The sequence below is a fragment of the Chaetodon trifascialis genome, chromosome 15 (assembly GCF_039877785.1).
Source record: "Chaetodon trifascialis isolate fChaTrf1 chromosome 15, fChaTrf1.hap1, whole genome shotgun sequence".
Taxonomy (NCBI): Eukaryota; Metazoa; Chordata; class Actinopteri; order Chaetodontiformes; family Chaetodontidae; genus Chaetodon; species Chaetodon trifascialis.
In genome coordinates, this window is record NC_092070.1 from 24,836,761 (window position 1) to 24,864,366 (window position 27,606).

Sequence of the window (27,606 nt, forward strand, 5' to 3'; positions counted from 1 at the left end):
AAACAAAAAATATGTCCCGGAAATAATAAATAAATAAATAAATAAGTGATTTATTTGATGATTTATTTAAATGATTAATGACGTCTTGGTGTTGTGACGCTACTTTTTCCTGTGTTGGACCTGAACGCCTCATCCGGTGTGCGGTCCCTTTAAGCCTGAAGCTCCTCCTCTTTCATTGAGCCACGTCATCACCAGTGACAAACAAACATGGCGACGCTCTGCGGCTGCCCGGCTTTTCTGGTCGTAATCACGCTGTTTGCGGCGCTTTTAGCGGTGTTTTATGCCGCAGGGTCAAACGTACCATGGCAGGCCGTGTTTGTGGCTCTTCTAACCGGACTGCTGTCGCTGTGGTTGCGGAGGCTGCGGCAGCGGGACGGCGGGACTGACCGGCGGGTGTGCGTGCTGGTGCTGGGGGACATCGGTCGCAGCCCTCGGATGCAGTATCACGCCTTGTCCCTCAGCAAACACGGATATAACGTTACCTTTGTCGGGTTTTTGGGTAATTTGAATTAAATTAATTTAAATTCATACTGTCAGTCATCTGCGGGTCAAACAGACACAAACACCTGAAGACAGAAGTCCACTAAAAGACTTCCGATTTCAGTTGAGCTGGAAAAATGACGTTTCTCTCCTTTTAGATACCAAACCTCACCAAGACGTGCTGAGAGAGGAGAACATAAGGATCGTCCCCATCACAGAGGTGAAAGGTGTTCAAGGTACCTGGAGTCACGTTACTCTGCGTCACAAGCTGCATGTTCCTGCTGCAGGTGTTTCAGCTGGAGCTCATTGAACTCCTTTATCTCCTGTTTCTGCTTTAATCTTCATCAGTGCTTCAGATTCTATGAGATCATCATATGTTTGCAGCGCGGCGTCCTGTCAGAACCACGTATCTCCAAAAAGAAAAAACAGGCTGTTTTCAGCTTTGTGACGAAGCTTTTTCAGCTGATCCAAGAGGCTTTTAAAGAGTTTACTGAGTTAAAAAAAAACAAACATGAAATAGAATCACAGTCAACATCAGCACATGTGGAGATACGAGCTTTTCACTGGACAGGAAGCTAACCAGTAACTGAAGCTGTCAGACAAACGTAGTGAAGCAAAAAGCAGAACATTTACCTCTGAGATGTGGAGTCCAAGTGGCATCTAATGGAAATACTCAGTCATTGTACAAGTACCTGGAATCTTAATCTTAATACTTGAGTGCAGTACTTGAGTAAATGTACTTCGTTACAGTCCACCTGTTGTCACAGGTACCTGTTGTCACAGGTGTTGAAAAGCTCTTCGTTGTCGTTTCAGTGGGACTGAAAATGGTGACGTACGTGACGAAGGTGATGGTTCAGAGTCTGCAGCTTCTCCAGGTGCTGCTGAGGATGAAGATCCAGGCTCACGTGCTGATGCAGGTGTGTCCGGCGTGGACGAGCTGCCAGCGGAGCGGCTGCTCCGATGCCTCACCTGCCCCTCAGACTCACGCTCACGGCTGTGTTTGTTTCCCAGAATCCTCCGGGCTTGCCTGGCATCGCGGTGGTCTGGCTCGTGTGCGTCCTGCGCGGCAGCAGATTCGTCATCGACTGGCACAACTACGGCTACACCGTCATGGCGCTGAGCCACGGCCAGAGGCACCCGGTGGTCCGGCTGGCAGCGTGGTCAGTGATGGTCCACGAGGAGAAGAGCCTCCACGTCATGTGTTTGTCATTTCTGAGTCACGCCTTCATCGGTGACGCGGTTTGTCCTCGTCTTCTTACAGGTACGAACGCTTCTTCGGCCCTCTGGCCAATCACAGCCTGTGTGTCACCAATGCCATGAAGGACGACTTGCAGAGAAACTGGAGCATCAGGTACGATTTCTTTAAACTCCTCATGTTAAATGGAAGAAAAGCAAAGTGTGAAGCCTCACTAGCGGCCTCTAGAGGCTGTGGTGCTCATTACACCTGACGAAACAAGGCGAGTGCTCACTGACAAACATCTCACTAAGTTAAACCGTGTGGAGACTGAAATGTGTCCCTGATGACAAGAAGTGTCCCTCAGAGGAGCTAACAGAGAGTTCCTGAGGTCCTTCATCCTCTGGGGACATTGAATCTGTCTGATGTCTGAAAGACATTTCATGGCAGCTGCTTGATGTCTTCCTTTGAATCGAAGCGGGTTAGAGGATAAAACTTGTCCACTGGCTGAATGATGCACCAAAGAGACGCTTCTGACTGTTTGGCGTCTGCAGGGCGACGACTCTGTACGACCGACCGGCCGCCATCTTCAGAGAGACGCCGCTGAAGCTGCAGCATGAGCTCTTCATGAGGCTGGCCAGCACATATCCTCAGTTCCAGAGCAGCAGGTGAGAAACACCTGACGCGTCGCTCACAACCTGTCCTCTAAGAGAGACATCAACACAGCTGAAGTCCTGCACTGGTTTCCCCTGAAGTGCACACGCTGCCTTCACTGACCTGCTGTGCGTTTTCCAGCTCTGAGGAGGCGCAGGTGAAGGTGGAGAGGACGGTTTTCTCTCTTTGTGACCTCACTGATGACACGGTGACGTTGAGGGCGGAGCGGCCGGCGCTGCTGCTCAGCAGCACCAGCTGGACAGGTGAGGACGCTGTCCCCTGAGGACAAACGATTTCAGATTTCTTCTGATTAACTGGAAGTGAAAGCTGCTGTCAGCTCTGATCTCTGCCTGCTGTGAAGCATCTGTGGAGGATCCACTGGATCCCCTCTGGTCCAGTCAGGTGTTTTCTCCAGCTGTCTGTGAATCTGACTCACGTGTCCATTTTCTCTGCAGAGGACGAGGACTTCTCCGTCCTGCTGCAGGCTCTTGAAGGTACGCGACGTTCACAGCTTCAGCTCCACCAGGTTAAAGTCTGACCTCGTCTCACTCCTGTTTGATCTCCACAGAGTACGAAGCTTTCGTCAGAGGCGGCGCGTCTTTGCCGGATGTGCTGTGTGTGATCACAGGTAACCCTCACACAGGCGTCAGCTGTCGGTCAGGTGTGTGCGTTGTTCTCATGTTTGTGTGTGTGCAGGTAAAGGTCCTCAGAAGGAGCACTACAGGAAGCTGATTGGCTCTCTGCACTTGGAACATGTGACGATCTGCACTCCCTGGCTGGAGGCCGAAGACTATCCCGTCTTATTGGGTGAGAGCAGTGAACGTCTCAGGCTCTGTTCATCCCTTCACACCTTCATGTTCAGCTGTGTGACATCATGAAAAATCCCTCAAAGCGCTTCATGTCCATCACGTGAGCTCAGCTGAGACCGTCTCACTCTGAGCCTGTTGGACTGGTTGGACAATAAAGACATTTGAATGTGTCACTTCAGTTATTCTCAGACATTATTCTCCTGAAGAAGACGCCTCAGTGGACGTGTCCCCATGCGTTTGTCCTACAGGTTCAGCAGACCTCGGCGTCTGTCTCCACAAGTCGTCCAGCGGTCTGGATCTGCCCATGAAGGTGGTGGACATGTTCGGCTGCTGCCTGCCCGTCTGCGCCATCCACTTCGACTGGTGAGCTCCGTCAGGGTGGAGGTTTGAACGGCAGCTGCTGCAGTAACGGGTGCAGCCTGTAGGGGGCGCACAGAACGTTTAACGGTTTGGTTTAATGTTTTAGATTCATCTCAGAGTCGAGTCATTGATGCGTCTTCAGAGTCTGAAGGATTCAAAGGAACCAAAAGGCTCCGAAAGAACATTATTCTGCGTTCAGTGACCCTGATCCAGTGTGTGTGTGTGTGCGTGCGTGCGTGCGTGTGTGTGTGTGTGTGTGCGCGTGTGTCTGTGCTGTTTCCAGCTTACATGAGCTGGTGAAGCACGAGCAGAACGGACTGATCTTCAGAGACTCTCAGGAACTCGCCGAGCAGCTCAAAGTGAGAACGTAGAAAAGAGTCACTTTAATTAGTTTAACAGCTGGACGTCAGCCAGATGTTAATGTGTGTGTGTGTGTGTGTGTGTGTGTGTGTGTGTGTGTGTGTGTGTGTGTGTGTGTGTGTGTGTGTGTGTGTGTGTGTGTGTGTGTGTGTGTGTGTGTGTGTGTGTGTGTGTGTGTGTGTGTGTGTGTGTGTGTGTTCAGTCTCTCCTCTCAGACTTTCCCAGTTCAGAGGGCAGACTGGGTGCGTTCAGGAGGAACCTCCGGACCAGCAGAGGACAGCGCTGGGACGACAACTGGGACCAGAACGTCCTGCCTCTGATCACTGGTCCTTAATGGGCTCCAGGGTGCGGGGGGGTGGGCTTTTATCTTCAGTGAAGTCTTATTTTGACATTGGACACCAGCATTGAAGGACAGACAAGTCGTGATAGAACAAGTTGACACATAGTTTTACTGTCTTGTAGCTGGAAGGTGGAGCGTCCCCTCAGCGTCCCCTCAGCGTCCCCTCAGCGTCCCCTGACTCCACCTGCAGTTCACTTTTCATTCCAGCGGTTTTGTCCTTCGTCACAGAACTTGAATGTAGAAAAGACACTTTGACACGTGTACATTTGTAAATAAAAGGTTTATTCATCTGTGCAGTCTGATCAGTTGGACGGACGACAGTCTGCTGCAGGGGAAGACGTGGTGGACGGGTCCGTCCATCACCTCGTGGCTGATTCCTTCCTGTTCTGTCAAAACGAGACATCCTGTCAGCTCACAGTTTGTAGATTCAGGAATAAATTCTCAGACAGAGACACAGAGGACGTCCCGTCCCTCACAGCAGGCTCTGACGGGTGTCTGCAGTTTCTTACCGAGCTGCTGTGTGAAGCCGCTGTAAGTCTCCTGGTTTCTGATGGTGGAGCAGATGAGGACCTCAGGGAGGACTGCAGGGGACGAGCCCCTCAGGATCCTGGACAGCAGCTTCACCAGACCTCCTACAAGGTCGGGGTCATAAACCACGTCTGCACCGCGGGGACGAGACGAGACGGGACAAAAGCAGCGCTGCAGTCACTGAACACATTTACTCAAGTACTCTGCATAAGACACAATGTGAGGTACTTCAGAGAGTACTTACTACTACTGCATAGTACTCCAGTATTGTACATTTATCTGACTGCTTTAAGACTGAAATATTTTCATAGAAACATACAAAGAATTTATAAAATACCACATTTTGTTATAAAGTTTATATACAGCTGAAACGATTGGCTGCTGTGAGGTGTGAGGTCACAGAGCGCCGTCGCGTCCTGACCTGCTGCAATGACGACGTCCGCCCCGATCCGCTGCAGCTGCTCCTCCGTCGCCGCCGTCCAGTCCAGCTCCTCCACGCTGATGGTTGGAGACGTGTCCTCCGTCAGGCCGTTCAGCTGGACGTTGGCCTTCAGTCTCCGCAGGACGCTGCTGTGACAGTCGCTGAAGACGAATCTGTTGGGTCTGCAGGAGCGACAGATGGCGATCCCGGTCAAGCCCACGCCGCTGCCCAGCTCCAGCACCGTCCTGCAGGGACAGGGACACTTTAGATGAAGGAGCTTTAAAATCTTTAAAGAAGGAGACTCCTCACTGAATCCCTCTGGCAGCAGATGAGGGGTTACCTGCCAGCGAAGGTGTGCCGGTGGTCCAAAGCCCACTCTGCCAGGTAGAGCGCGGCCTCCCAGGTCACCAGGCCGGTGGTCCCCTCTGAGATCAGAGCGACGCTCTCCGACAGGCTGACGGTGTCACCGCTGGGCTGCAGGACAGAGACCAACAAAACCTTGATGTCAGGAGGGACGCCATTCAGCGCCGCTGCGTCCTCTTCAAACTGTCTTCATGACATTTTGGATCCACGATCAGAACTGAAGCAGTGATGTCAGGCGCTCGCTCTCTCTGAGGATCTCTATCAATCAATCGTTTTTGGCGAGGGATCGATGACGTCACAGCAAACCTCATGAAGGCTGATGCTGTGTACAGCTTCTGTCAGAGCTTCAGTCTGATTGGCTGACAGCTGTTGACGCAGTCAGCTGCGTGGCATGAAGGTGGACGTCAGGCAGCGCTTTGCACAGAACAAATGAAACGCCATCGCGAGGAGCGTGGCTGTAACGCAGTGCATGCTGGGTGTTTGCAGGGCTGGTACCAGTAAGTAGCTCTTGTAGCACTCGGCCGTGTCTGCAGCTCCCACCACCTCAGCCAGAGCGTCGTACAGCTCGTCCAGCGGGTCGCAGCCTGCGGCCTCCTGCTGTGGACAGACGGCACAAGGACAACGGCGTCACCTCGCAGTCCAGAAGCTCGACTGTCAGATGGACGAGCATGAAGTTCAGTTCCACTCATTCATGAGGACGAATCCCACTGACTCGACAGGTCGAAGTTTCACACTTAAAACCAAGAAACCTCCAAAATACTAATTAAATTCCCATCAGCCTCAGCTGTACTTTAGGCTTCATGCTAACATGCTAATGTTAGCGCATGAGCAAAAGTCAAAGGACTAGTTTGTCATTTTGTGAAATTAGCTTGTTTGTTTTCTCAGATGGAACTGGAGGCAGTGCATGGTTAGCGTAGCGTAGCATAAAGACCACCAACCCGTCTGATGAGCTCGGAGAGGAACAGCCTCCTGAATCTGACTGACGGCGGAAACTTCCGGCACAGAGAGTGAAGACATGTCTGTGGGAGACAGAAAAGACGCTTTACTGTCCATCTGTGGACGCTTCCGCTCTGTTTTCTGACGATCGGACGCCGGCGGGTCGTGTGACGGTCTGCTCACCTGGTTCAAGATGTCTGAGATCAAGTCTGATGATTTGTCGTTGTCCAGGTGTTTTTCTAAAAACTGAAAGCAGAAATTATGAAGTGATTTCAAACATTTCATGAGGAGTATTTTCTGATATTCAAATCTGTTTTAAAATTCAGATGAAAGTCATGAAAAGTGGATTTAGTCTCCTTCAGGCTTCATGTCAGACTTCATCCTTCCTTCACTTTAATCTTGTGACACAAATGCTTTTAATCTCGTTTCTTCCACAGGCTGCAAAACGCAGCACAAATATCCGTTATTTACTTTACATGCACATTAACACAGACTGATATCTAATGTGATACCTGCAGTATATCATCTATATATGTGCTTATTTCCATCTTTGAACTTCTATCCTTTATATTTATCTTCAGTCTCATTTGTACCTCCTCTGAATGTGACAAACTAAACCTCTCAATTGAACTGAATTTGTTGTAATTTCGACCTGCTGGTGGATCAAATGTGAGCCGAATAACGCAGAAGAGTCCTCTGAGCTGAGAAATGACCTCACTCATGTCCTCAAGCTGAACTGATTTTCCGCTGAGCGCAGAAACACCGATTGATAAAAATGTGAATGGACTTTGGTTCAGCGCTCGCTCTGCGATAAAAACTCTGCTGGCGCAGTTTTACTCACTGTCCAGGGAAATGAAGCCAGGCGACGCATGGAGAAAAAAGACACTTGAAAGTCCCGTAAGACATCGGTCTTCTGGACTCCTCTCCCGTCTGATCGCTCCATCTTCAACGTGCCCGTGTTTAATTCCGGCGTACCCACAAGGCATAGCGGGCATTTGTCACTACAGCACTGGGTAGTGACGTTTTTAATCCGAGTCAGGTTATTGGTTAGTGAACGACACACACGCTTTGCATCTGTGAAAAACAGCAGGAATTAGTCCAAACAGTGTTAAAAAATAATATAGAAAATGGGAGACTAATAATAACGAATGTATAAAAATACAAATGTATAGAAAGCAGCAAAAAATTAAAAACACGTTGAATTAAAAAGCAAGAAATCTGAATTAAAAACAAATCAAATATGATTACTTATCATTACTACTATGAAAACTTTTGGAATAAACCTTAAACCTTAAGAAAAATAATGATTTTGAAATGCCTTAAAAGTAATGTGTTCAGTTTTAATTCCTCTGGCAAGAAATTTCAGCGTTTGATGCTCACAAATTGTCAAGAATACTCTGGTTATTTTGGGTCTGTTGGAGGTTTTCGTCCCGCTCTTTTCTTGCTGTGTCACTGCAGGAGGAGATAAATCTCTTTACAGTTTGGCCAACTCCTCATTCACCAGCAACTCTGACAGCAGCACACACACACACACACACACACACACACACACACAGGCCATTTAATGGTGAGTAACAGGCAGGTGATGATGATGATGATGATGATGATGATGACGATGATGATGATGATGATTATTATTATTAGTAGTAGTAGTAGTAATAGTAGCAGCAGCAGCAGCAGTAATACATCATAATTATTTATTGTTCTACTGAATTATAATAATAATAATTGTTGTTATTATTATTATTCTCTGGTTTTCGTTGTTGTTGTTTGGTTTTCAAACATCTATGTTGTCTTATGGTTCTGTCTCTGTCTCGTGGCTGGTGGAGTTGACAGACCTGAATGTCTCTAAAATAATGACCGTTAATTCCCATCATTCCCTCTAGTGGCCACGGCGCGAAACTGCAACACTATATTTCATGGTTAACACATTACTATCGTTGTTTTTCCTTGTTTGCTTGTTTTTTAATCATTATTATTGTGACACACTGATTATAAATATCATAAACCGTATTAGTAAGAACAGTTTCTTTTTGTTTTGAACTGCGCAAGCCATTCATGATAGTACACTGAAAAAACTTCCGGTTATTAGTTTCAAATTAAAGAGGCCAAACTGTTGTTTGACAAAATATTTTTATATATAAAAACAAATAAAAAAACGTTGAAGCGTTTCATAATTGCTTTTGTTTTAGGTCAACTGACATTTTCCACTGTAATTGTAAAAAAGAATAAAGGAAAATAAAACTCGACGGTCGCGATTAAAGAACACATTAAACGTGTGTTTCTCACCGGAGCAGTTTGAGCACCGGACTGTCAACAGAGAAAATGGCGCCGCTCTCCAGTTAGTTCAACTCCGCTCGTCTGTACTAATGGAAGGTGAAAGTTTGTGTCGGTGTTAAAGGTAAATGATGGATTTTGCACACACACACACACACACACACACACACACACACACACACACACACACACACACACTGATCGTGTATTGCCGTTCCACAGTTTTACGTCTCTGCTGTGTGATTTGTGCTTCATTGAGTTAAATAAATTTGATTTTGAACACTTCCAGTGAAATGACTGAAGTGAATTTTGAGCGGGGATTTGTAAACTAAACGACAGACTCAATCGGCGCTTACTGTCCTGTTTTTCGTATAAATGTTCAATAAATTCGTCTTATTCTATCCGGAACTCCACACATTTGTTTTTCGCTGCAGCTAACCTGCTTTCCTGTGTTAGCTTGCTAATTGACTTCACTGTCATTGACAGCAGTCCTGCCTCAGGCTTTATGTGTTGCCACAACAGTCAGCTTCCAACTCGATATTTGAAGGGCATACAGCGAGGTCAGCCGGCTGTATGCGGTCTGCCTGTTGAACAAAGTCCCTACAGAAATCTGGAAATTTGATGTTTAGCCCGCCGTCAGCCTCATCTGTAGCAGCACTCTCAGACCAGGATTATCTTTTATCAATAATAAGGAGCTCCTCTTCAGTTCGGTACATCAGGTGTGAAATATTATAGAACAAATCATTTTTATTGTTGGGTTTCATGTCTGGAGAAAACGTGACAGCAGCACAAATCGTTTTCAAACTGTATTCAGACATTTCTATCTTTAATCCCTCCAGAGGTAGAGCTCACCTGACCTGCTGGTTTTCCATCTTCCTCAGATCATCAGAGCGGCTGGAGGCTGAACGCTGAGCTGAAGTCATGGTGCTGAAGATCTTCTTCCCGCAGTGCTGTAACCGGGCGGACAGCGGGCTGCTGGTCGGTCGCTGGATCTCCGGCCACGACTCAGCCGTGGTGCTGGCGGTCATCCACTACCCGTTCATCCCCGGACAGGTCAAACAGTACCTCCAGCAGGTCCGTGCAGATCCTTTAACAGCACTCACTGCAGCTTTGAGGTGTTGCAGAGTCATCAAGGACTCTTCTAACAAGCTAACTTAAAACAGATTTCCCCGTTTCACTCGTCCAAACAAAGATGATTCCTGTAGATCACATTTCTAATGACTAAATTTGTTCATTGTGAAGCAAAATTATTTATGCATGTTATTTATTTCCGACAAAATCAAGACACACAGCTTCATTAAGATTCAAAGGTTAGCGCTTTTTAACAGCCTCGCCTCCTCCTCTTCCTCCGCTGCACTCATCCATCTTTTTCACTCAGATGCAGGCCCAGAGCCGGGTGGAGCTGTCGGTGCTGGGCTCGTGGAGTCTACCTAAAGAGGGTCAGGAGGGCATGGAGAGCTTCCTCAGAGACCTCAGCACCATCTTCCCTCAGGAACGCTGGCTCCAGATCCACCGCGAGATGGGAAAGACCGGCTTCACCTGCCAGGTCCTCAGCCGGGATCAGAGTAAGACCCTCAGACTGGTTCTCACTGGGTTTATACACGTGTGGTGGAGCGTGATGGAGCGTGGTGGAGCTTCATAAACCTCAGCAGGACTCTGAGTGTTTCACTAAAGAAAGCTGATAATCTTTGTCCCGACCAGATGGAAAAGCAGCTCAGCGGGACACTAAAAAGAAGAAGAAGAGTGAGGAGGGTGATGGAGAGGCTGGAGGTGATGAAGAGGAGCAGGACGAGGAGAAGGTGATCTTCATCCACTACGAGCAGAGGAAAGTGATGTTGTCGCAGCTTCACCCCATCGAAAACGGAGTTCCTGACCCCAAAACTGAGCCTCCGTCTGAGCTGAGACAGGTACGAGACTCACCTTCAGAGAGAGCCTTATTCTGCTTTTATTCATTCATATTTGACCTGCAGCGTTTCATCTTGCTTAAATAAGAATAATAATTTCAATTGTTGCTTCAGAGGTCTTCAGAGTCCGTGTGTCGGATCAGTTCAGGTTTGTCCCGCGTCCGGAGCAGCCTTTGCTAACACTTCCCTGCTCTCTGCTGGTCCAGATGTTCCAGACGGTGGCCCACAGCCAGCCTCTGTTCTTCATGGACAAGTACGACGACGGGCCGCTCAAGTCCACGCACTGGCAGTCTGAAGGTCGAGAGGCCAGCATCATCGTGGAGCTGCTCAAACAGGCCTCCACCCCGCTCTGCCTGCTCGTCAGCTGGCTGCTGTCCATGTGGACCTGGATCTGTGACATCTGGTGAGGACAGAGCTGCAGATGTTCTGTGTTTTACTGTCAGCAGATCCAATGAAAAGACCAAAGCAGCAGCAGTGCGTCCGTCCGTCCGTCCGTCCGTCCGTCCGTCCGTCCGTCCGTCCGTCCGTCCGACCTATATTTTCTGACTTCCTGTCTACAGCACTCAGATCCAAACCCTTTGGTTCCTCCTGAAGGCTAAATCTTTAAAACGTCTCTCACATCGTCTCAGTCCTCTAAGTGTGGAAAGAATGACTGATTTACATCTGACTGTGTCTCTGCTCACAGGCGGCACTGTGAAGCAGCACACGTCCACTCATCACAGTTGTGTTTTCATGATTTGTCGTCTTTAGGATCTTCAGTCTTTACCCGCTGCGCTTCCTGTCCAGTAAGCTGTCCACCTGCGACCAGCTCAGCTACAGAACCGAACACATGAGGACGCTGAGCTCGGTGAAACCAGCCGCCGGACACACGCACTTCATGAGGTGACTGTCAGTAGAAGCAGCCTTGACTCGTTCACGGCTCTCTGGTCTTCCTCTGGCTGCTCACCGCAGAGATGGACGGAGCTGACAGAGACACTTGGCTGTAGTTGTCCCTCTTCTGTCCTGTGACCTTCATGTCCATCCGTCTGTCTGCCTGCAGAAAAGCCAACATCTTGGTGTCGCTCCTGGTGGACGTGGCTCTCGGCGTGTTGCTCATGTCGTGGCTCTACAGAGATGACCACATCGCCATGTTGGCCAACACGCTGGTGCCTGCAGCTGACGTGAGTGTGACACAGTCAGTGTGTGGTTTGTCCGCTGTGGGCCACTGTAGAAACATGGCGGTCATCGAGTCGCACACATCAGGAAGCCGCTGGTGAAGTGACGTGTTGTCAGACTTCTTTGTCCTGCCGTTAAACTCTGGTGACTCTTCCTCAGCATGTGGCCAAAGAGCTGGAGGAGCTGCTGCAGTGGCTGATGGGAGCTCCTGCGGGGCTGAAGATGAACCGGGCCCTGGACCAGGTTCTGGGCCGCTTCTTCCTCTACCACATTCACCTGTGGATCAGTGAGTCCCAGCACAGAGCACGCACACACGCACACACGCACACACACACACAGAATTTAAAGCCCTTCAGAGGTCGCTCACTGGTCAGACCTTCACCTCCGTGTGTCCCCCCTCCAGGCTACATCCACCTGATGTCCCCCTTCATCGAGGGCATCCTGTGGTACGGCGGCCTGTCGGCCTGTCTGGGTCTGACCTTCGCCCTCTCTCTGCTGTCGGACATGGTCGCTCTGCTCACCTTCCACATCTACTGCTTCTACGTGTACGGCGCCCGGTGAGACCTCAGCACACGTCCAACCGCTGGTTTCTAATCAGTTTGTAGGAACAGAGAAGCGGAGCCTGTGTGGACAGAGAAATGAGCGGCATGTTGGTCGTAACTCTTTTTGTTAATTGTCTGTGTTACTTCTCTGAGGACTCACTCATAAACTGTTCTGCTGAGAACTCGTGTGTTCCATCACATTAATCAGTCGATCAGTCAGTTTCACTGCAGCTGCAGTCAAATTTAACTGAAAGAGAAGTTTTTCTTCTTCTGTTTGTCTAAATCTCCCTGCAGTCGTCTCACCTCCGTCCACAGTTTGTTTTAATGCCTTAAAGCTGTGAGAAACATTTCTCTTTCAGTTTTCATCAGCAGCTCGCTGCTGGTTTGTGAGATGTTCCTTTGAGTCCCTGCAGGGGGCGTGTCTGTCCAACCTTTGTCTCTGCTGCTGTAGTAGAGACATTTCAGTTACAGTTCCTTATTGACACACGTCAGAGGCTTGATTTAAGCTTTCTGAACGGCTGAGTCTGTCTGCTGTGCAGCGTTTAACAGCAGTCTGTCCAAACAGCTGACTGAAGGATGAGAGACGTGAACTTTAGTTTGACAGCTGATCAGTCAAAGTGACTCTGTGTTAAAATCATCTTCCTCCTCGCTGGGAATTGACAGGCCTGCGTCCAGTGGACTGAGCCTGAGGATGAAGAGCAGCAGCACGGCCTCAGGACTGAACGCCCGTGACGCCATGCAGACGTTAGAGGAAGCTGCGCTCTTGTTATTACGTCTCGTTATTGTCCATTCACGATGCTGCTACGACGACACGTAAATCACCTGAATCCGACAGGCAGGATGTTTTCTTTCACGTCTCTGTTGTCTCAAGTGATTTAGTGCTTCCAGTCGTTTTCTCCGGCAGTGCACACTCTGCTCCTCGGACACTTTGTTCAAGGTGTTGGCTCTTCGTTGACCGTGTGTCAATGATGTGAGTGATGATGAGGTGAACAGTTCACAGTCCTCAGAGGATGAAGCCCTCTGACTCTGCTGGTCTGAGTCTTCTTGCAGCGCCACCCTGGAGGTCAGAAAGGCTGACTGTGTCACTGCGTCTTCGTGTTGGATTGTTTTCTGACAGCACGTCATGTTTGGGTTGCTCCTGTTTGCAGACTAAAGGATGAAGGTCTGACTGTTAATGCTCTTACATGGCCGTCCACTCTGTCCTCTGCTGGTCGTTCAGCTTCACCTTAAAGCTGGAGGACTGATGGAGGCCTGAGCTCTGCGAGAACAGAGGTGGATGCTGGAGGAGAGAGGCTTGACTGAATTATGCATTTGATCTAAAGATAGCTGGGCTGCATAATGAAATATTACCCACTCGCCTTGTTACACATTTATGCTGCAGCAGCTCTTGGCATATGGTTGAGTGTGTGTTTAAGTTCTGTCGGAGAGACTTATTAAATCTGAATGCCTGAACCTAAAAATATCTCCTGCTGCCAGAGGACGAATAAAGCCTCTCTGAGAGCCTCAGAGTCAGCTGGACAGCTTCTGTCAGACGACGTGACGGAAAGAGCTCTCTGAAAACTGTCCGTCTCCACGTTTCAAATTAAAACCTCCTGTGTAGGTGAACTGAAGTGTCCACTGAAGCCCACCCTTCAATCAGTATCAGCCGTCTGATCAGCCGCTTGGATCAATCCTCTCAGTTCGTCCATAAACTCACATTCAGATCGGCCCGCCTCCTTCCTCCTCTGTCCTCTCCCTCATTTCTTCAGTTTGTTTCCTGCTGTGGTTTGTTGGTGGTCTTCTTGTCGTGTGCGTGTCCTTAGTTGTGTCTCTGTCTCCGTCTCCATCTCCATCAGGCTGTACTGTCTGAAGATCTACGGCCTGTCGGCGCTCTGGAGGCTCTTCAGAGGGAAGAAGTGGAACGTCCTGCGGCAGAGGGTGGACTCCTGCTCCTATGACGTGGACCAGGTCACACACGCACGCGCGCATACACACACACACACACGCACACGCACCATCCATCCTCATCCTCCCAGAGGTGCAGACGTTCACTGTGAACGTGTCCCTGGTCTTTCAGCTCTTCATCGGGATGCTGCTCTTCACCATCCTGCTGTTCCTGCTGCCCACCACCGCCCTCTACTACCTGGTCTTCACTCTGGTAAGATGAGTCTCAAGTGGAAACGCCTCAATGTCTCAGTGTCTTCTTCAGCTCAAAGCACTTCTGCAGCATGATCCACCTCTGTGCTCATCTGGATCCAGACCCCCGAGTCAGCGCCCACGTCTGCAGGACTCTAGAAGTACTGAAGTGTCCCCTCGTAGAGCCCTGAAAGAGTCCTGAAGGAGATAAATTTCCTCTGGACACGTCAGCTTTGTCTCCATTTCCCCGATGATCAGCACCAGATGAAGCTCTCAGGACATGAATGAATGAATGAATGAATGAATGAATGAATGAATGAATGAATGAATGCTGTTTCAAAGCTGTGCAAGAGAAATGCTGAATTATTCATTCAGGGGTCAAAGATTGCTCACATTAGTCTTAAAATCCTGGTCTGGCCTCAAACACTCACTGTGTGGAGGTTTCAGCTGGAGAACGGCAGCACATAACACACCAGTAATACCAGTACCAGTGTATCAGTGGCATGAGAAATGCACGCTGGGTTCTTTCCGACCCGTTTTGGCTCAATCTGAATAAAAATTCACTGCATGTCTCTGAAAACGCTTTAAAGATTAAAGTTCAGTATCGAGCACCTGCTGCTGTCTGACCATCAGCTGACGGAGATCCAGCGTCGTACCCGCAGACTGGCGTGCAGACTAGTTTGGTGTTCCCAAAAACAGTCGAGCCAATCAGAGCTTTGTAAACAGGATTAAGACGGAGGTGTCGCCTTCCAATTTGTTGTAAGTCGTCTTCCAGAAACAACAAATCTCAAACCGACAGAGTTCTTTGATCAGCTGTTCCTCCACCGCGGAGGTGGACGAAGGACGAACAGAGCATGCTGCGGAGTGGTTTGACAGGTTTCTGTGGACACTTGTCTGCTTTTTGTCCACCCTGACAGTTTGTCCCTGCTGACGGCTGACGGGGGGCAGAAGCTGCTGGTGGGGAAGATAAACAGTGAAATTTGTGCTTCAGTCTGTTCACCAACACAAACTGGGAACATGTCCAGCAGTCGGTTACTGGATCAGAGATCTTCTTTGACTAGTTATTCCCAGTCGGGTGAGTTCGTTTTCAGCGCCTGTGTGTCCCTGTGTCGTGCAGTTGCGGCTGGTGGTGGTGCTGTTCCAGGGCGTCCTCCACCTCAGCGTGGACTTCATTAACTCCTTCCCTCTGTTCGCCGTGGGCCTCCGCGTCTGTCGCTCCTACAGACTGGCAGGTGCGTCACCTTTATCAGCTCTAGTCATGTGACCCTGTTCAAAGGTCAAAGTTCAGTGCAGCGCCAACGCTTAAAATGGAAAACTGCCTTTTATTTAATATGAAACTGCATCTGATTTGACTTTGCAGCTCACTTCTAGGAGGAAATTGAATGCGTGCAAACATAATGTGTTCATATGAAATGAATGTGACAGAATGATTGGACGGATGACAACATGATGAAGGTTATCTGTCGTCTGTAAGTGAACAGTCCTGAAGTGAACGTGCTAATGTGATGAACGGATGAACTGATGTGTGATGACCTTCACAGAGGGCGTGAAGTTCAGGGTGCTGTGTGAGGAGCCGGGGACGGCGCTCCACCTGCTGATGGAGGTGAGAAGTCGCATTTCGTGTCCCTTTTCTGTCCCTGAATGTCTCTGAGGTGCAGGACAGGAAGTGAAGCGCGATGCCCGTGACGTTTGACCTTTACTGTGACCTTTTAATGATTCAGATGTGCAGATTCAGATTTTACCTTCATCTGCTGAAAAGGGAAAGAATCTCTGGGCTCTTCTTAAATCTTAGTTTGGAGCCAGACGTCATCCAGAATTCATAGGATCTGGATTTTTCCTGAGAGAGACGGAGGAGATGAATGATTCATTTATTATTCTGTGAAAAAAAACATATCAGACACAAATTATTAGTCAAAACACTTAATGTTCTTAAAATGTGTCTGCAGGGGAATTTAAGTGACTGCTCAGTTCATGTTCAAAAAAATGATGCTTTTATTTTGAAGTCTTACTGTTGCAGGACACTTTTTTACTGAGAATGCAAAAGTAGATTTTTTTTTTTTCTGCCATGATGGAGGACTCGTCTGCTGTAGTTTGACCGAAGGAAGCCGTCCTTTTTGTGTGTCTTCCAGTATTTGTTGATGTCTTCAGGCTCTTGTCTTCGTCCTCAGATTAACCCTCTGACGTGCAGCACCGTGGTTCAGACCTACCGCACCCCGACTTACAGCTGTTACCCCAAAGACTCGTGGGGGGCGCTGGTCAAGAAGCTGTTTGTCGGGGAGCTGATTTACCCCTGGAGACACAAAACCACCAAGACTGAGTGAGAGACATCAGCCAGGGACGGACAAGGAGAGATGAAGGACGGGAGGAAAAGGAAGTGATTGAATAAATAATGAGATGGAAACACACAGATGGAGGGAAAGAGGGGGAATTCAGTACGAGGCTGCGCTGCTTTCACGTCCAAACCTCACAGAATGAAGCTGCTCTTTTTAATCTGACCGGCTGTTTTCAAGAAGACCAACAAAAAAAAATGTTTCAGAGCACAACGAACACGGCAACGCCAGCCACAAGGCGAAAACCAGCAAGTAGTCACGTCCTGCTGCTGTGATGAGAAGATGTTCAGCACATGAACCTGATGAAGATCCTCCGTGTGTGTCGACGTCAGCTGAACAGAAGCTTCTCCTGCTGTCCACACACCCAAACCTCACAGGATGCCGATCGGAAACGCAGCAGCGTAACACCTCGCTGTGACAGCTCCTCATCCTCTGAGCTCGTTCATGCTCCCAGTCGACTGAACCCTTCCTGCTCGCACAGCGCAGCTCCACCAGCTTTCCTGTAGCACCACCTGTAGGACGAAAAGACGCTTTAAACAAGACGTCTCCTCATCTGTTGTCGTGAAATAGAACTTAAAAACATGACGAGTGGTGCAGTCACCACGTCACCAGTATGTCACTGGTTCATCCAACTGGCTGAACACTGGAGGGATCGTAGGAGCCGCTGTGACCACATGAGGCAATTATGGGATGGTGTTAAATGCTAAAATACAGTGTGACAGAAGCAGAAGTGAATAAAGGGTCAGACTCAGTGTTTGGTGTGAAAATTGAGTTTGAAAACAGCAGTTAGAGGAAAGTCTTAAAGGCCGTAGACAGATTTTATATTATTAAAGTCAAAGAATCAAATGATACTAACCGGACAAACTGATGTTTTATAGCTTTTAAATGTTCTTTTCTAATGTCAGAGTTTTAGTGGAATGATTTCGTTTCCCTTTGGTTTCATTTCTTCAGACACTCGAGCTCTTTGACTGACAGTCGCTTACTGAGTCGTGTTAGCAGACCGACTGCTCCGGTCGCCTTGTCAGCGTCGTCTTTTGTGTTTTCTTTATGTGCCTCTTCATCTCATTTTTTATTACATTCTTGTCCTTTTTGTCCAGCTCGGCTAAACTCTGTGTGGCCGGTCTCTGCGCCGGACACACAAACATGACACTGATGTTCTTTTTTTTCATTTGACTCTTTTTCCAGAAGCAGCAGATTTCATTCCACTTCTTTAATGTGAATTATTTCTTCTCGCCTCTCTGTAGCATCCTTAGCACCACTTTGTCGTTTCTAACGGTGAAACTGTTAAATGTGTTCGCTTGCTTTTATTTTATCTTCCTGTTGAGTTGCTCTAAATGTTCCGTTGCCGTTTAATAAACTTAACGTGTGTTTAATGTGCCGCTGGTGATCCGATCTCGTCTGTTCATGAATAACTAATAAAAGACTTTGAATGGAAATCATGACAGTCTTACGTGGTTTAGTCTAATCTATAATGTCAATAAGAGACAAAGCCCGAGCTTCCCCATTAATAATTCATTCCACACAGAATTTATGTGCTTAGATTTAATGAGATTTATTCAAGCTGCAGCATGCAGAGATCCAGTCTGACAGTAATCCTGCCTTTATACACACGATGTTATTATAGATCCACCCTGATCTGTAGATCACATGTAGATCACAGGAGAAGCGCCTTTGTCCTCTCAAACAGTCACAAACTGATGAAACCTGTGATGCTGAAAACGCTGCTCGTAGATTCTCACAGAAGCTGAATCTCATCTGGACCTGATGATTGTTTCTCCTTTTTTAGTTTTATGGAGCAGTAATGACACAGAGCGGCTTGTTGGCCTTTAATGACCTTCTGCATTTTATTTTTAATGCTCGTGGGTTTGTGCCTCTGCTGCTTTGTGTCATAAAAAGGTTTTACAGAACAAATAATTCTTCATTTTTTAACATTACATCCACAGAAGCTTAAAGGCAGATCTGATTCTGAAGGATATTATCATTTTAAGGGTAATAACTGTGACTCTGAGGTCATAAACCTACTTTTGACCTAATCAATCAATCAATCAATCAATCAATCAATCAATCAATCAATCAGCGCTGATTTTCATTTTCATATTTTCGCTCTGCAGGCATTAAAGGATCTTGCAGAAATGATAATAATAGTGTCACCTGCTGCCACGCTAAATGTGCTTTACTCATCATAATAACTGTAATGATCTCATTTAAGCTGCTCCTGCCAATACAAGTCTGTGTGTGTGTGTGTGTGTGTGTGTGTGTGTGTGTGTGTGTGTGTGTGTAGGCGGTCATGTTCAGTAGATTGTTCCAGTAAATCTAGAGAGAGTTGACTCGTGATGTTACACAAACAGATCTGACACAGATCGCAGCAAACACACTCTGCAGCTGCATCACACTTCACAGCGTCGTTCATGCTCCCTGCTGCAGGAAACTGCAGAGAAATGGATAAAAACTCCCTCAAATCTGTTTTTTACAGTGTTTTTAGACAAAGAATCACACTGAATGTGATATTTTCAGCTCCTTTCATTTCATATTTCCATTGGTCATAAAAGCAAAATCTGAATTTTAAAGGACAAGTCCAACGTTTCAGGAAATAGTGTTTGGTGAGTCACATGAAGGGTTCATATAATTTCCATTAGATCTCTCTGAACCCATCATTTCTGTTTATTGACTGTAAGAAGGCAAATAGATTTCTACAAAATGTGTTTTTAATTTCTCTTAAGGCCCTTTAAGAGTGTCAGAGTTTCACACTGAGAAAAAAGAACTTTCAGAGCTTTGATTTAACGCTGTTTTGTCCTCATGACAAGACGCCTCAGCCATTGTTCTGCTGTACTTAGAGAAATGAATCATCTTTGTTGCTCTCACCATCTGCGTGTTGTTGACAGCAAACTTTGATAGACGTTTCGCTTAGCCAATGCGTGCCGCCGGCGACGTTACAGTCGAGTCAGCGCCCAATCGTTGATCGCGGAGGCGGGGCTTGGCCTCAGAGGGCGGGAACAGAGCGGAGACGGCAGCGCACTGCTGAGAGCAGCCGATCTGTCAGCGGCGCAGTCGGTGTTGTTGTGCGGGACTGAGGAGCCACAGCTGTGATTATGATTGAATGTAATGGAGAAAAATGGAAGAATCACGGACTGAGATTACTGAGTGCTTCTACAGAGATTTGGACTGGACGTAAAAACGCCTCAGTGTGTTGATCCCACCGCAGAGACCGTGTTTTTCTGGATGCAACGCAGTGAACTTACTGGAATCTTTGTCATCCCGGACTGAGGAAAGACGAGGGGGCCTGAAATTACACGGACGTCGGTTGAAGTTGAGCTGCGGGCTGCGCTAGCTAGGTTAGCTTTTAGCTTGCTGTGGAATACCAACAGTCATTTTTTATCCAGTGCGAAGTAGGCTGATAGCTGCTAATGGTGGCTTTTATGTGGCGGTGTGTATCGTGGCGTAACGCTTAAACGTTGACAGCGTCTGTACATTTCTAACGGCTCTGATCACTGCTTTGGAAACGTTAGCAACAGCTAAGCTAGCTGGCTAGCTCTGTGGCAGGACTAGCTTGTTGTTCCCCTGCTAACTTAGCCACCAAGCTTCTCCTGACTGGGAACAAAAAGACAGTTACACCCTCATTTTTTTAGTGTGTTAGCTTGTTAGAAAATACATCTCATCTGAGATATTTGCTCATAATATTTGCAAAGTGCTAACAGCCACATATCTTATTATAACTACCATTTCAGACAATAAGCATGTTTTTCTTCCCTATGTAGACTTTTGTCATCCAGCCTTCAGGAATCGTCCCGTCCAGATTCAGCCTTAGTTTCTCTTTAAATGTCTCTGCTCCCTCTCTTTAAAAGATGTTAATCCGTAGTTAAGATAAGGGTTTTTTGGCTAAAGAGGGCACTTAAGTCTCAGATTGTGGTTTCATCTATTATAACCTGTCAGTCCTCAGTTTAAAGGACATCAGGTTAAGTTTTGTCCTCCACTGAGCCACACCTTTTCTCTTCTTAAACTTTATCAAGAAGGATGTTTTGTTTTCAGAACCACATTTTTGGCATCCACCCATTTTTTTCCAGGAAGACATCCCCATGAGACCGAGTTGTTGGCCCAGTTTGGGAGGCTGTTAAAGTTAGCAGGCAGACCAGGACTTCATGCTGGTGGACTTTTCGTCCAGTTCATGGGATCACAAACACTGCCTTTGTTTTGGTCCAGTGAGTAGAAGAACACAGGGGGACTGGTTGGTTGGTCACCTGTCCTTTTGTCAGCGGGGGAGTTCACAGTCAGTCACCTTCAGCCTCCGCGGCCCCTGGGCTCAGATGTGAGACACGATGGGCAGCCAGGGCAGCCCAGTGAAAAGCTACGACTACCTGCTCAAGTTCCTGCTGGTCGGAGACAGCGACGTGGGCAAAGGAGAGATCCTGGACAGCCTGCAGGACGGATCGGCCGAGTCCCCGTACGCTTACAGCAGCGGTGAGTCACTCAGTCAGCTGGTTGGGGTCTGCTGGCCCTCCTGTGATGGTGGTCTTCTGGTGTCGTGTCCTGCTCGCTCATCACAAACGTCCTGAACATGCTAGCTGCTCGTTTTGCTGCGTAGACGGTGGAGGACACACAATGAGCTCTCTGACACTCATAACAGAGCGTTCACATGCAGCTCTCACAGCCAGGACTGTGTGTGCATTGTTGTTCACGAAGTGGATAATTTCACTTGCTAAACAATAGTTTCATGACCTCACAGCGATAATAACAAGACAGTCGCTTTTAGACGCTGAACATTTTCCAGTCAACACCCGCTGCAGTGCGATGCTGCCTCCTCCTCTTCCCTCACAGCTCCAGCAGAGTCCAAGAATAACAGTAATGAAAAAGCGTCTAACCAGAGTACACACACTGCTTTGGTAGCTTTATGTACATTTATTGGAGCTGATTGGAGGCTGCGGGTACCTGTGCAGGTTAGATTTGAGCATTGCTGAGGCTGATTGGATTATAGTTTCTAAGTCATCCGTTTCTGTGACTGTGACGACGCTCGGCTCTTTCAGCTCCGTCCGGCGTGCTGTGAAGGGGAAGGCTGATGGCGCTGTGCCCAGTCAGGTGACCCCTCCCTGGGTGTAGGAGCTCAGATCACCTGGCTCTCGCTGCTTTTGCTCCGGGGCTGACGGCCGCTGTCTGATCAGTCAGCTGGAGGCCTTTGGCTGCTGCATGTGCACCCCCATCAGAGGGAAGCCACAGACAGAACAGACAGAACAGACAGGACAGACCGGACAGACTGGAGGGCTGCCGAGATGAAAGACCATGACTGTGTTTTTGTTTCCATTTCCAAGATGATCCTCGTGTTTTAGATTTCTGTCCAGTGATCCGGTGCCTCCCACAGGTTACAAGACAATATACTTTATTGTCCCACTTAGGAACATTTGTCTTTGGCTCAGCAACTGTGCCATAAAGGCCTTGACAGCCACAGTGATGACAAACAATACATCACCAGGCACACATCTCAACAACAATTACACAGCAGTATTGCACATATCCCATAACATTACACACAACACACACATACACCAGTGGAAAGAACGTATGCTGAAAGATCACCATAATAAAAATAAAAATCGTCGGCCTCGGCAGCATTGTTCAGGAACTTGATGGAGGTTGAGAGTCCGTTTGGCTCATCGCACAGCGTCGCATTCATAAACTCATGATATGCTGTAGTGACGTTTGTAATCTTTATTTGTTACGTGGCTCTGTCGCCATGAAGACGCGTCGCTCCTGCTTTTTCCTCGTTTCCTCAAAACAGTGGCAGCTTTAACTGCATTTCCTCAGAGAGAAGAAAGGAATAATTAATGTCAGAATCTAAAAATAAAGCGTGGTAGGTGGGAGTAAATCCATCTGGGTGGGACGCCCGAATGAATATTACATGTGGAAAACGCTTTATGTCAGTAAACATCCTGTTATTGTTGTTGGTTATGGAGTGCTGCATTACAAGGCCAGCGGTGACAGCGAGCACGTTAACTGTAATGGATTACTTTGACTCAGGTTACTCAGATACACACAAACAGATGAAAGCAGTGGCTGCATGGACGGATGGACAAACAGTATTAAAGCACTGAAATGCCGTCGAATGCTTCATGAGATGATTGGCTGTAATTTATCTGCTCATTGGCTCCAGCATGCTGCCTCCTGTTTGACCAGTCTGATGATGCTCAAAGAGGTTGTATGAGTTTGTCAAGGAACAGTGACAAGTGCAGCAGAACGGAGAGGAAGAGGAGGGTCCATTTATCACACGCACTCCGCCCAGTCCGACTCGCTCGCTGATGAGGGAATCTGAGCTGCTCGCTGACTAACGTCCTCAAACTGCATTTGTTCAGACATTTGCTCCAGCACACAGTCCTCACAGAGACGCCGTCACGCATGCTTCCCTGAGCATCCGTCTCATTTTTCAGATGAAGAGCATTCCTCCTCCCTTCAGGATGAAAGCAACCGCTCATGAAAAATACATCAGTCAGCAGAACGAGCCCTTTTCTCCAGCACGTATCTAACCAGCGCTGCCTGTTGGTGTGTGGCAGCAGTGTGAAGACCCTCACAGGTCGTGTGTGTGTGTGTGTGTGTGTGTGTGTGTGTGTGTGTGTGTGTGTGTGTGTGTGTGTGTGTGTGTGTGTGTGTGTGTGTGTGTGTGTGTGTGTGTGTGTGTGTGTGTGTTCAGACACACACACTTATAAACACTGATGTGACGCTGTGAGGTTTTAAACAGTTAAATCATGTTTTCAGAAACTGTTACCACCAGTCTGTGGTCGTAGCTTCACACGTGAGGATTCGCTGCTTCATTTTATGATAAATATTGAATTTATCAGTCAGAAATCTGCTGATTAATTAATGAGGAAACTAATTGTCATGTGCAGCAGTAGAGTGTAATTCCACATCAGTGGACGGCCACAGACGGGACACGGTTGGACATGAAACATCACTTTCAGATGTGTGTGCAATAACATGTGGTGACTCAAACAGGACTGTGCGTCACCTCAGGGACAACCTGTCCTCTCCTGAAGACAAACTCTTTGAGCCTGGCCAGCTCCTGACGAGTCTCTGAGAGAGGAAGACGTCCTAATGAAGCACGCCAGATCAAAAGCCCTCAGACGGCTTCATTAAATATGGAGGGCAGAACGCCGCTGAACGCGCTTCAGCAGGCGGAAGCTCTGCTATTGATTTCATCCCTCTGGCAAAGGGAGGTTAGCATGGAGGGGGGGTTGTGGGGGGGCTTGTCAAGAGCCTGAATATTTCAAGAGGAGAAAATCAGGACAGAAGAGCAGATTTTAATTGGACAACATTGTCCTCAGGCTACGATTGGTCGGATCGACCCATCTGTCGCGTTTCCTCCTCAGCCATCAGTGATTGGTGCGTTATTGATCAGCAGTTTGGTGACGAGAAATCAGAATAGTGACCAGACATGAAGACAGGTGTGTCATTGAAGACGTCTGTGTTGGTCTTCGGTGGCCCTGTCAGGTTTACAGTGTGATGCTTCGTTCTGCAGCGCTGACATGAAAACTGAATGAGTCGATTTGTTCAGAAAACCAATTACTGACTGTTTTAATCATCAGTTAATCACTTTAATCATTTTTGAATCAAGTATGAAAAAACATTGTCTCGTTCCAGCTTTTCAGATATGAGGATGCTCTGCTTTTCTTTGTCCTGTATGACTGAATATTGAATATGTTTGGATTTTGGAGCAATCAGTCAGTTAATCAGTGGATTAACAGAGAATAAATCTGACTAAACCTCAAACCATGAAGCCTTTCTGCGCTTTAGTTTCCAGCGTTTCCCCACGATCATCCATCCAGAGAAGCTAAAGGATGGTTTCTCAGTGATGACGGTCTAACAGACTGCTGCTCGCCAAATCTCTATTATCTCTATTTCTACGTGGCCCCCCCTCTTTGAAATGACACACACTGACTGGAGTGTTTGCTCAGGGCAGAGTCGTCGGGTCTCTGCAGAACAAAGAGGAAAGAGGCCTGAGATACCGTCTGTCAGGATTTCATGAGCGAGTCTTTGGATGCCGTCCCACGTGATGGACACCCTGAACTGACGCCTCAGAAGGGGGGGCGTTCCAGTCATTTCTGACGGGGTGCTTAGATGAATATTTGATGATGAGGTTTTGATGTTTGCCGTCAGATAACTGTGGAGGAGTGAAGCCAATTAAAATGCAAAAGCAGGTTGAACAGACACTCTTCAGAGCAGCTGCGAGACTCTTAGATCTCCTCTTCATTCAGCACCCACGAACAATGAAATGCTCCTGGGGGTCCATTGTCCCTCTGTGGGGGGGCTGTTTGACACTTCGTCCCCACAGACAGCCGTTATCGCTGGCTGCAGGCCAGCTGAGAGGAGGGGGCTCAGAGCTGAACCTGGTCTGATCCCCCTGAAGGATGCTCAGCTGTGACTGCGCTCTCACGCTGTCCAATCACATTTTCTGCTTTCTCTTCTTCCCGCTGTCATTTTTCCTCTTCATCTTCACCGGCCCTCCATGGTTACAGCTCACATTTCCATCCGTCTGTGCTGCTCTGGGGTCAGTTTCAGGTGCTACACGGTGAGGTTTGATAGACCAGCTGTGGTCGAAAAGCTCGTCCAGCTGTTATTAAAGTCAGACAGATGTTGGTGGTTGTAAAAGGGTGTTTTTCTCAGCTCCAGAGCCTCTCAGGGTCTCATTTTTTAAGACCTCGTTTTTTGTCATTGTAATTCTTTTTTTTTATCTTTTCTTTTGGAGCCTGAGCATAAAATTTTGGGGCAGTTATTTACCTTTTTTTAACCATCAGGATGATGATGTGTACCGAGTGGAACATCTGGTCGTTCAGTAAAGTATCTGAGCTTTAGCTCTTAGAGAATAAAATTGTGTTCTTGCCTTATTTCCCATCAGTAAGCGAGGATGGCTGATTGGAAACCTTTCTTTCATAGCTTATATGACCATCTGTAACAGGAAGTGATAGACGTTCATTTCTCTGCTGTCAGAAGGTTTGAGGCACAGTTCATCCTGATGTCAAAGTGTTCGTTCACCAGATGAACCAAATGCAAACATAACTGTCTGCCAGTGTTTCCTGAGCAGCGTCTCATTGACTCTCTAAAATGTACTAATAATAGATGATTACACACACTGTGAAGGAGGATTTTAGCCGCTCGTATCCTCACCGTAGCGTTCTGTACACCACAGAGTTAAAGCTGCGCCTCAGACAGCCGAACGGTCTCAGCTTCACAGATTCGAACACATGGAGAGGACAAACAGACTCTGAGAATAGAAGCAGCCGTATTCAGCTGAGACATCAGGGACATCAGAGACGCTATTGATTATCTGGGATATCTGAGCGAGCCTGGCAACGAGCGGAGAGGAAGCACTTGGTACGAAGCCCTGCACTCACTCCAATTCAATTAAGCTCGCCTGAGCTCAGCACTTTAGCTCAGCGGCAGCTTTGTGCTGCCTGGAAAATTGGAAGATATTGGTAATGTCGTTAGCCAGCAGCTGCTACCTGCCAGAGGCTGACGCAGTCATGTGAGCGGCTGCGCTGCTTTCCAAACATCGCTCTCATGTTCAGGCCTTTTTTCCCAGCAGGCTTCATGTTTAACCTTAAAGCTGAAGCTTTCCAGTTAAGAGTCTTACAAGGACAAAACTACACAGCAGAGAAAATAATTTGTATTTATCTCAGATCTGCTGTAATCTTACTTCTTTCCTCAATATCTTAAAGGTTAAGGCTGGTCTTATTTTGTATTTTTATTCCCAGCAAATCTCAAGAAAACAGCAGAACCTGCTTTAGCTTAGCGGTTGCTTTAGCTTAGCGGTTGCTTTAGCTTTAGCCCGTCTCTCTGTGCTGTCTGTGGCTCTCAGGTCCAAACTTCTGGCTTTTTAGAAAAAGCTTTTAGTTCTTATTCACTCAGGAGGAAATGAGCATCTGTCCAGGACTTTTTAACTGCAGCGGATTCATAAACAACACTGTGACTCATTGGAGGGGTTTAATAGTTTTTAGACAACATTGGAGCTGGATGGTTCTTTCATGGAGTTTGTTGACTATAAAATATAGAAAATTACCAAGCTGTTGTTCAAGCAGCTGCTAACACGAGGATATAAATGAGGACTTGATGTTTTCTGACCAGTGAGAGTCTCTGAGAGGAAACGCTATTTGAACAGCAGTAGCTGATCAGCGTGTCAGGACAGGCACGATTCAAAGCACACAGTCACACATAAAACTGCTGAGCACAAAAGATAAACGTCTCACAGGACGTGGAGACACAGGTTATCCAGTGGTTCACCTGTTTGGCCTCAGGTGGTACCAGCCTCGCTGAAAACCACAACAACCTCAGGTGAACAGGTCGGGACACGGAGCTGCAGGGCGACAGGTGTAGCAGTCAGACAGGTTTGTCAGAGATGAGCAGATCGACGGGCCCGAGCAGACACTGTTAGCCGCCCGAGGGCGAACACGGCTGCTTCCATCCGACGGTTAAACAGTCAGCTCGCTCGTCTCAGACCTTCATTTCTGATTCAAAGGAGCAGTAAGACGTTTACTGCTACTCTCTGGCTGTCATCTAGCGCCACCATCAGGTCAACAGTTTGTCTTATGACTCAATATCTGCAAAATTAATGACAACATCCACACATTGTGCCATTGAGCCTAAGTACAGCCCAGCAGAGCCGCTAGCACGATGAGCTCAGACAGTCGTCGTCCTCTGTCTCTCAGTGATGTTGGACAAACGCAGAAAGGATCTCCACGTGTCACAATGCTCAAAGCTAATCACAGTTACCTGCAGTGTGTTGTGGGTAAATTTACACTTTGATTCAGTTTAAGTGACTCAAATAGACGATGAGTCGTCTCGTCTTTGACTGTAATCCTGATTATCCATGAGTCCATCTGCC

The 27,606-nt window shown here is 47.6% G+C and overlaps 5 protein-coding genes across 7 annotated transcripts in view; 3 read left to right on the top strand and 2 right to left on the bottom strand.

Annotated features, from left to right (window-relative positions):
• The window catches only part of kat8 (K(lysine) acetyltransferase 8), a 133,916-nt gene that overhangs the window by 53,387 nt on the left and 52,923 nt on the right, over window positions 1–27,606 (bottom strand). The gene's annotated exons all lie outside the window — the stretch shown is intronic.
• On the top strand, window positions 151–4,467 carry alg1 (ALG1 chitobiosyldiphosphodolichol beta-mannosyltransferase). Its single transcript, XM_070981016.1, has 13 exons — window positions 151–499; window positions 639–716; window positions 1,294–1,397; window positions 1,492–1,640; window positions 1,742–1,831; window positions 2,209–2,322; window positions 2,450–2,571; window positions 2,764–2,802; window positions 2,877–2,936; window positions 3,005–3,115; window positions 3,366–3,480; window positions 3,761–3,836; window positions 4,040–4,467. Exons 1-13 carry the CDS (start codon window positions 208–210, stop codon window positions 4,169–4,171), a joined length of 1,482 nt encoding a protein of 493 aa, XP_070837117.1. The 5' UTR covers window positions 151–207; the 3' UTR covers window positions 4,172–4,467.
• On the bottom strand, window positions 4,360–7,422 carry eef2kmt (eukaryotic elongation factor 2 lysine methyltransferase). 2 transcript variants are annotated; one of them, XM_070981018.1, is made up of 8 exons: window positions 7,267–7,390; window positions 6,609–6,671; window positions 6,428–6,508; window positions 5,985–6,083; window positions 5,467–5,600; window positions 5,127–5,371; window positions 4,687–4,836; window positions 4,360–4,563 (listed from the first exon to the last, which is right to left on the bottom strand). In XM_070981018.1, exons 1-8 carry the CDS (start codon window positions 7,366–7,368, stop codon window positions 4,463–4,465), a joined length of 975 nt encoding a protein of 324 aa, XP_070837119.1. In that variant the 5' UTR covers window positions 7,369–7,390; the 3' UTR covers window positions 4,360–4,462. The 2 variants fall into 2 exon arrangements, with proteins under 2 accessions (XP_070837119.1, XP_070837118.1); XM_070981017.1 differs by having other exon boundaries at window positions 4,362–4,563; window positions 5,985–6,086; window positions 7,267–7,422.
• On the top strand, window positions 8,726–18,186 carry pigq (phosphatidylinositol glycan anchor biosynthesis, class Q). 2 transcript variants are annotated; one of them, XM_070981031.1, is made up of 14 exons: window positions 8,726–8,826; window positions 9,584–9,776; window positions 10,081–10,267; window positions 10,404–10,609; window positions 10,813–11,009; window positions 11,357–11,488; window positions 11,646–11,766; window positions 11,921–12,047; window positions 12,165–12,318; window positions 14,139–14,250; window positions 14,360–14,440; window positions 15,536–15,650; window positions 15,960–16,021; window positions 16,587–18,186. In XM_070981031.1, the coding sequence occupies exons 2-14, from the start codon at window positions 9,624–9,626 to the stop codon at window positions 16,737–16,739; spliced, it is 1,800 nt and encodes a 599-aa protein (XP_070837132.1). In that variant the 5' UTR covers window positions 8,726–8,826; window positions 9,584–9,623; the 3' UTR covers window positions 16,740–18,186. The 2 variants fall into 2 exon arrangements, with proteins under 2 accessions (XP_070837132.1, XP_070837134.1); XM_070981033.1 differs by having other exon boundaries at window positions 8,747–8,826; window positions 9,542–9,776.
• rab40c (RAB40c, member RAS oncogene family) overlaps window positions 19,731–27,606 on the top strand; it is a 16,183-nt gene continuing 8,307 nt past the window's right edge. The window contains exon 1 of the mRNA XM_070981866.1: window positions 19,731–21,203. Coding sequence (XP_070837967.1) covers window positions 21,062–21,203 — 142 coding nt within the window. The 5' untranslated portion in view covers window positions 19,731–21,061. The remainder of the gene's footprint in view (window positions 21,204–27,606) is intronic.

What these genes read in the sequence shown, in the direction of transcription:
- eef2kmt (XM_070981017.1), bottom strand. Translation starts at nt 7,368, where the DNA reads ATGGAGCGATCAGACGGGAGAGGAGTCCAGAAGACCGATGTCTTACGG. An exon ending in GGACGTCGTCATTGCAGCAG is followed by an intron (nt 4,837 to 5,126) that starts GTCAGGACGCGA and finishes CCCGCGGTGCAG; the next exon opens with ACGTGGTTTATGACCCCGAC. An exon ending in CGGCTTCACACAGCAGCTCG is followed by an intron (nt 4,564 to 4,686) that starts GTAAGAAACTGC and finishes TCGTTTTGACAG; the next exon opens with AACAGGAAGGAATCAGCCAC.
- alg1 (XM_070981016.1), top strand. Translation starts at nt 208, where the DNA reads ATGGCGACGCTCTGCGGCTGCCCGGCTTTTCTGGTCGTAATCACGCTG. An exon ending in CCTCAGTTCCAGAGCAGCAG is followed by an intron (nt 2,323 to 2,449) that starts GTGAGAAACACC and finishes TGCGTTTTCCAG; the next exon opens with CTCTGAGGAGGCGCAGGTGA. An exon ending in AACTCGCCGAGCAGCTCAAA is followed by an intron (nt 3,837 to 4,039) that starts GTGAGAACGTAG and finishes GTGTGTGTTCAG; the next exon opens with TCTCTCCTCTCAGACTTTCC.
- pigq (XM_070981031.1), top strand. Translation starts at nt 9,624, where the DNA reads ATGGTGCTGAAGATCTTCTTCCCGCAGTGCTGTAACCGGGCGGACAGC. An exon ending in CGCTGGTGCCTGCAGCTGAC is followed by an intron (nt 11,767 to 11,920) that starts GTGAGTGTGACA and finishes ACTCTTCCTCAG; the next exon opens with CATGTGGCCAAAGAGCTGGA. An exon ending in GCTCCTATGACGTGGACCAG is followed by an intron (nt 14,251 to 14,359) that starts GTCACACACGCA and finishes CTGGTCTTTCAG; the next exon opens with CTCTTCATCGGGATGCTGCT.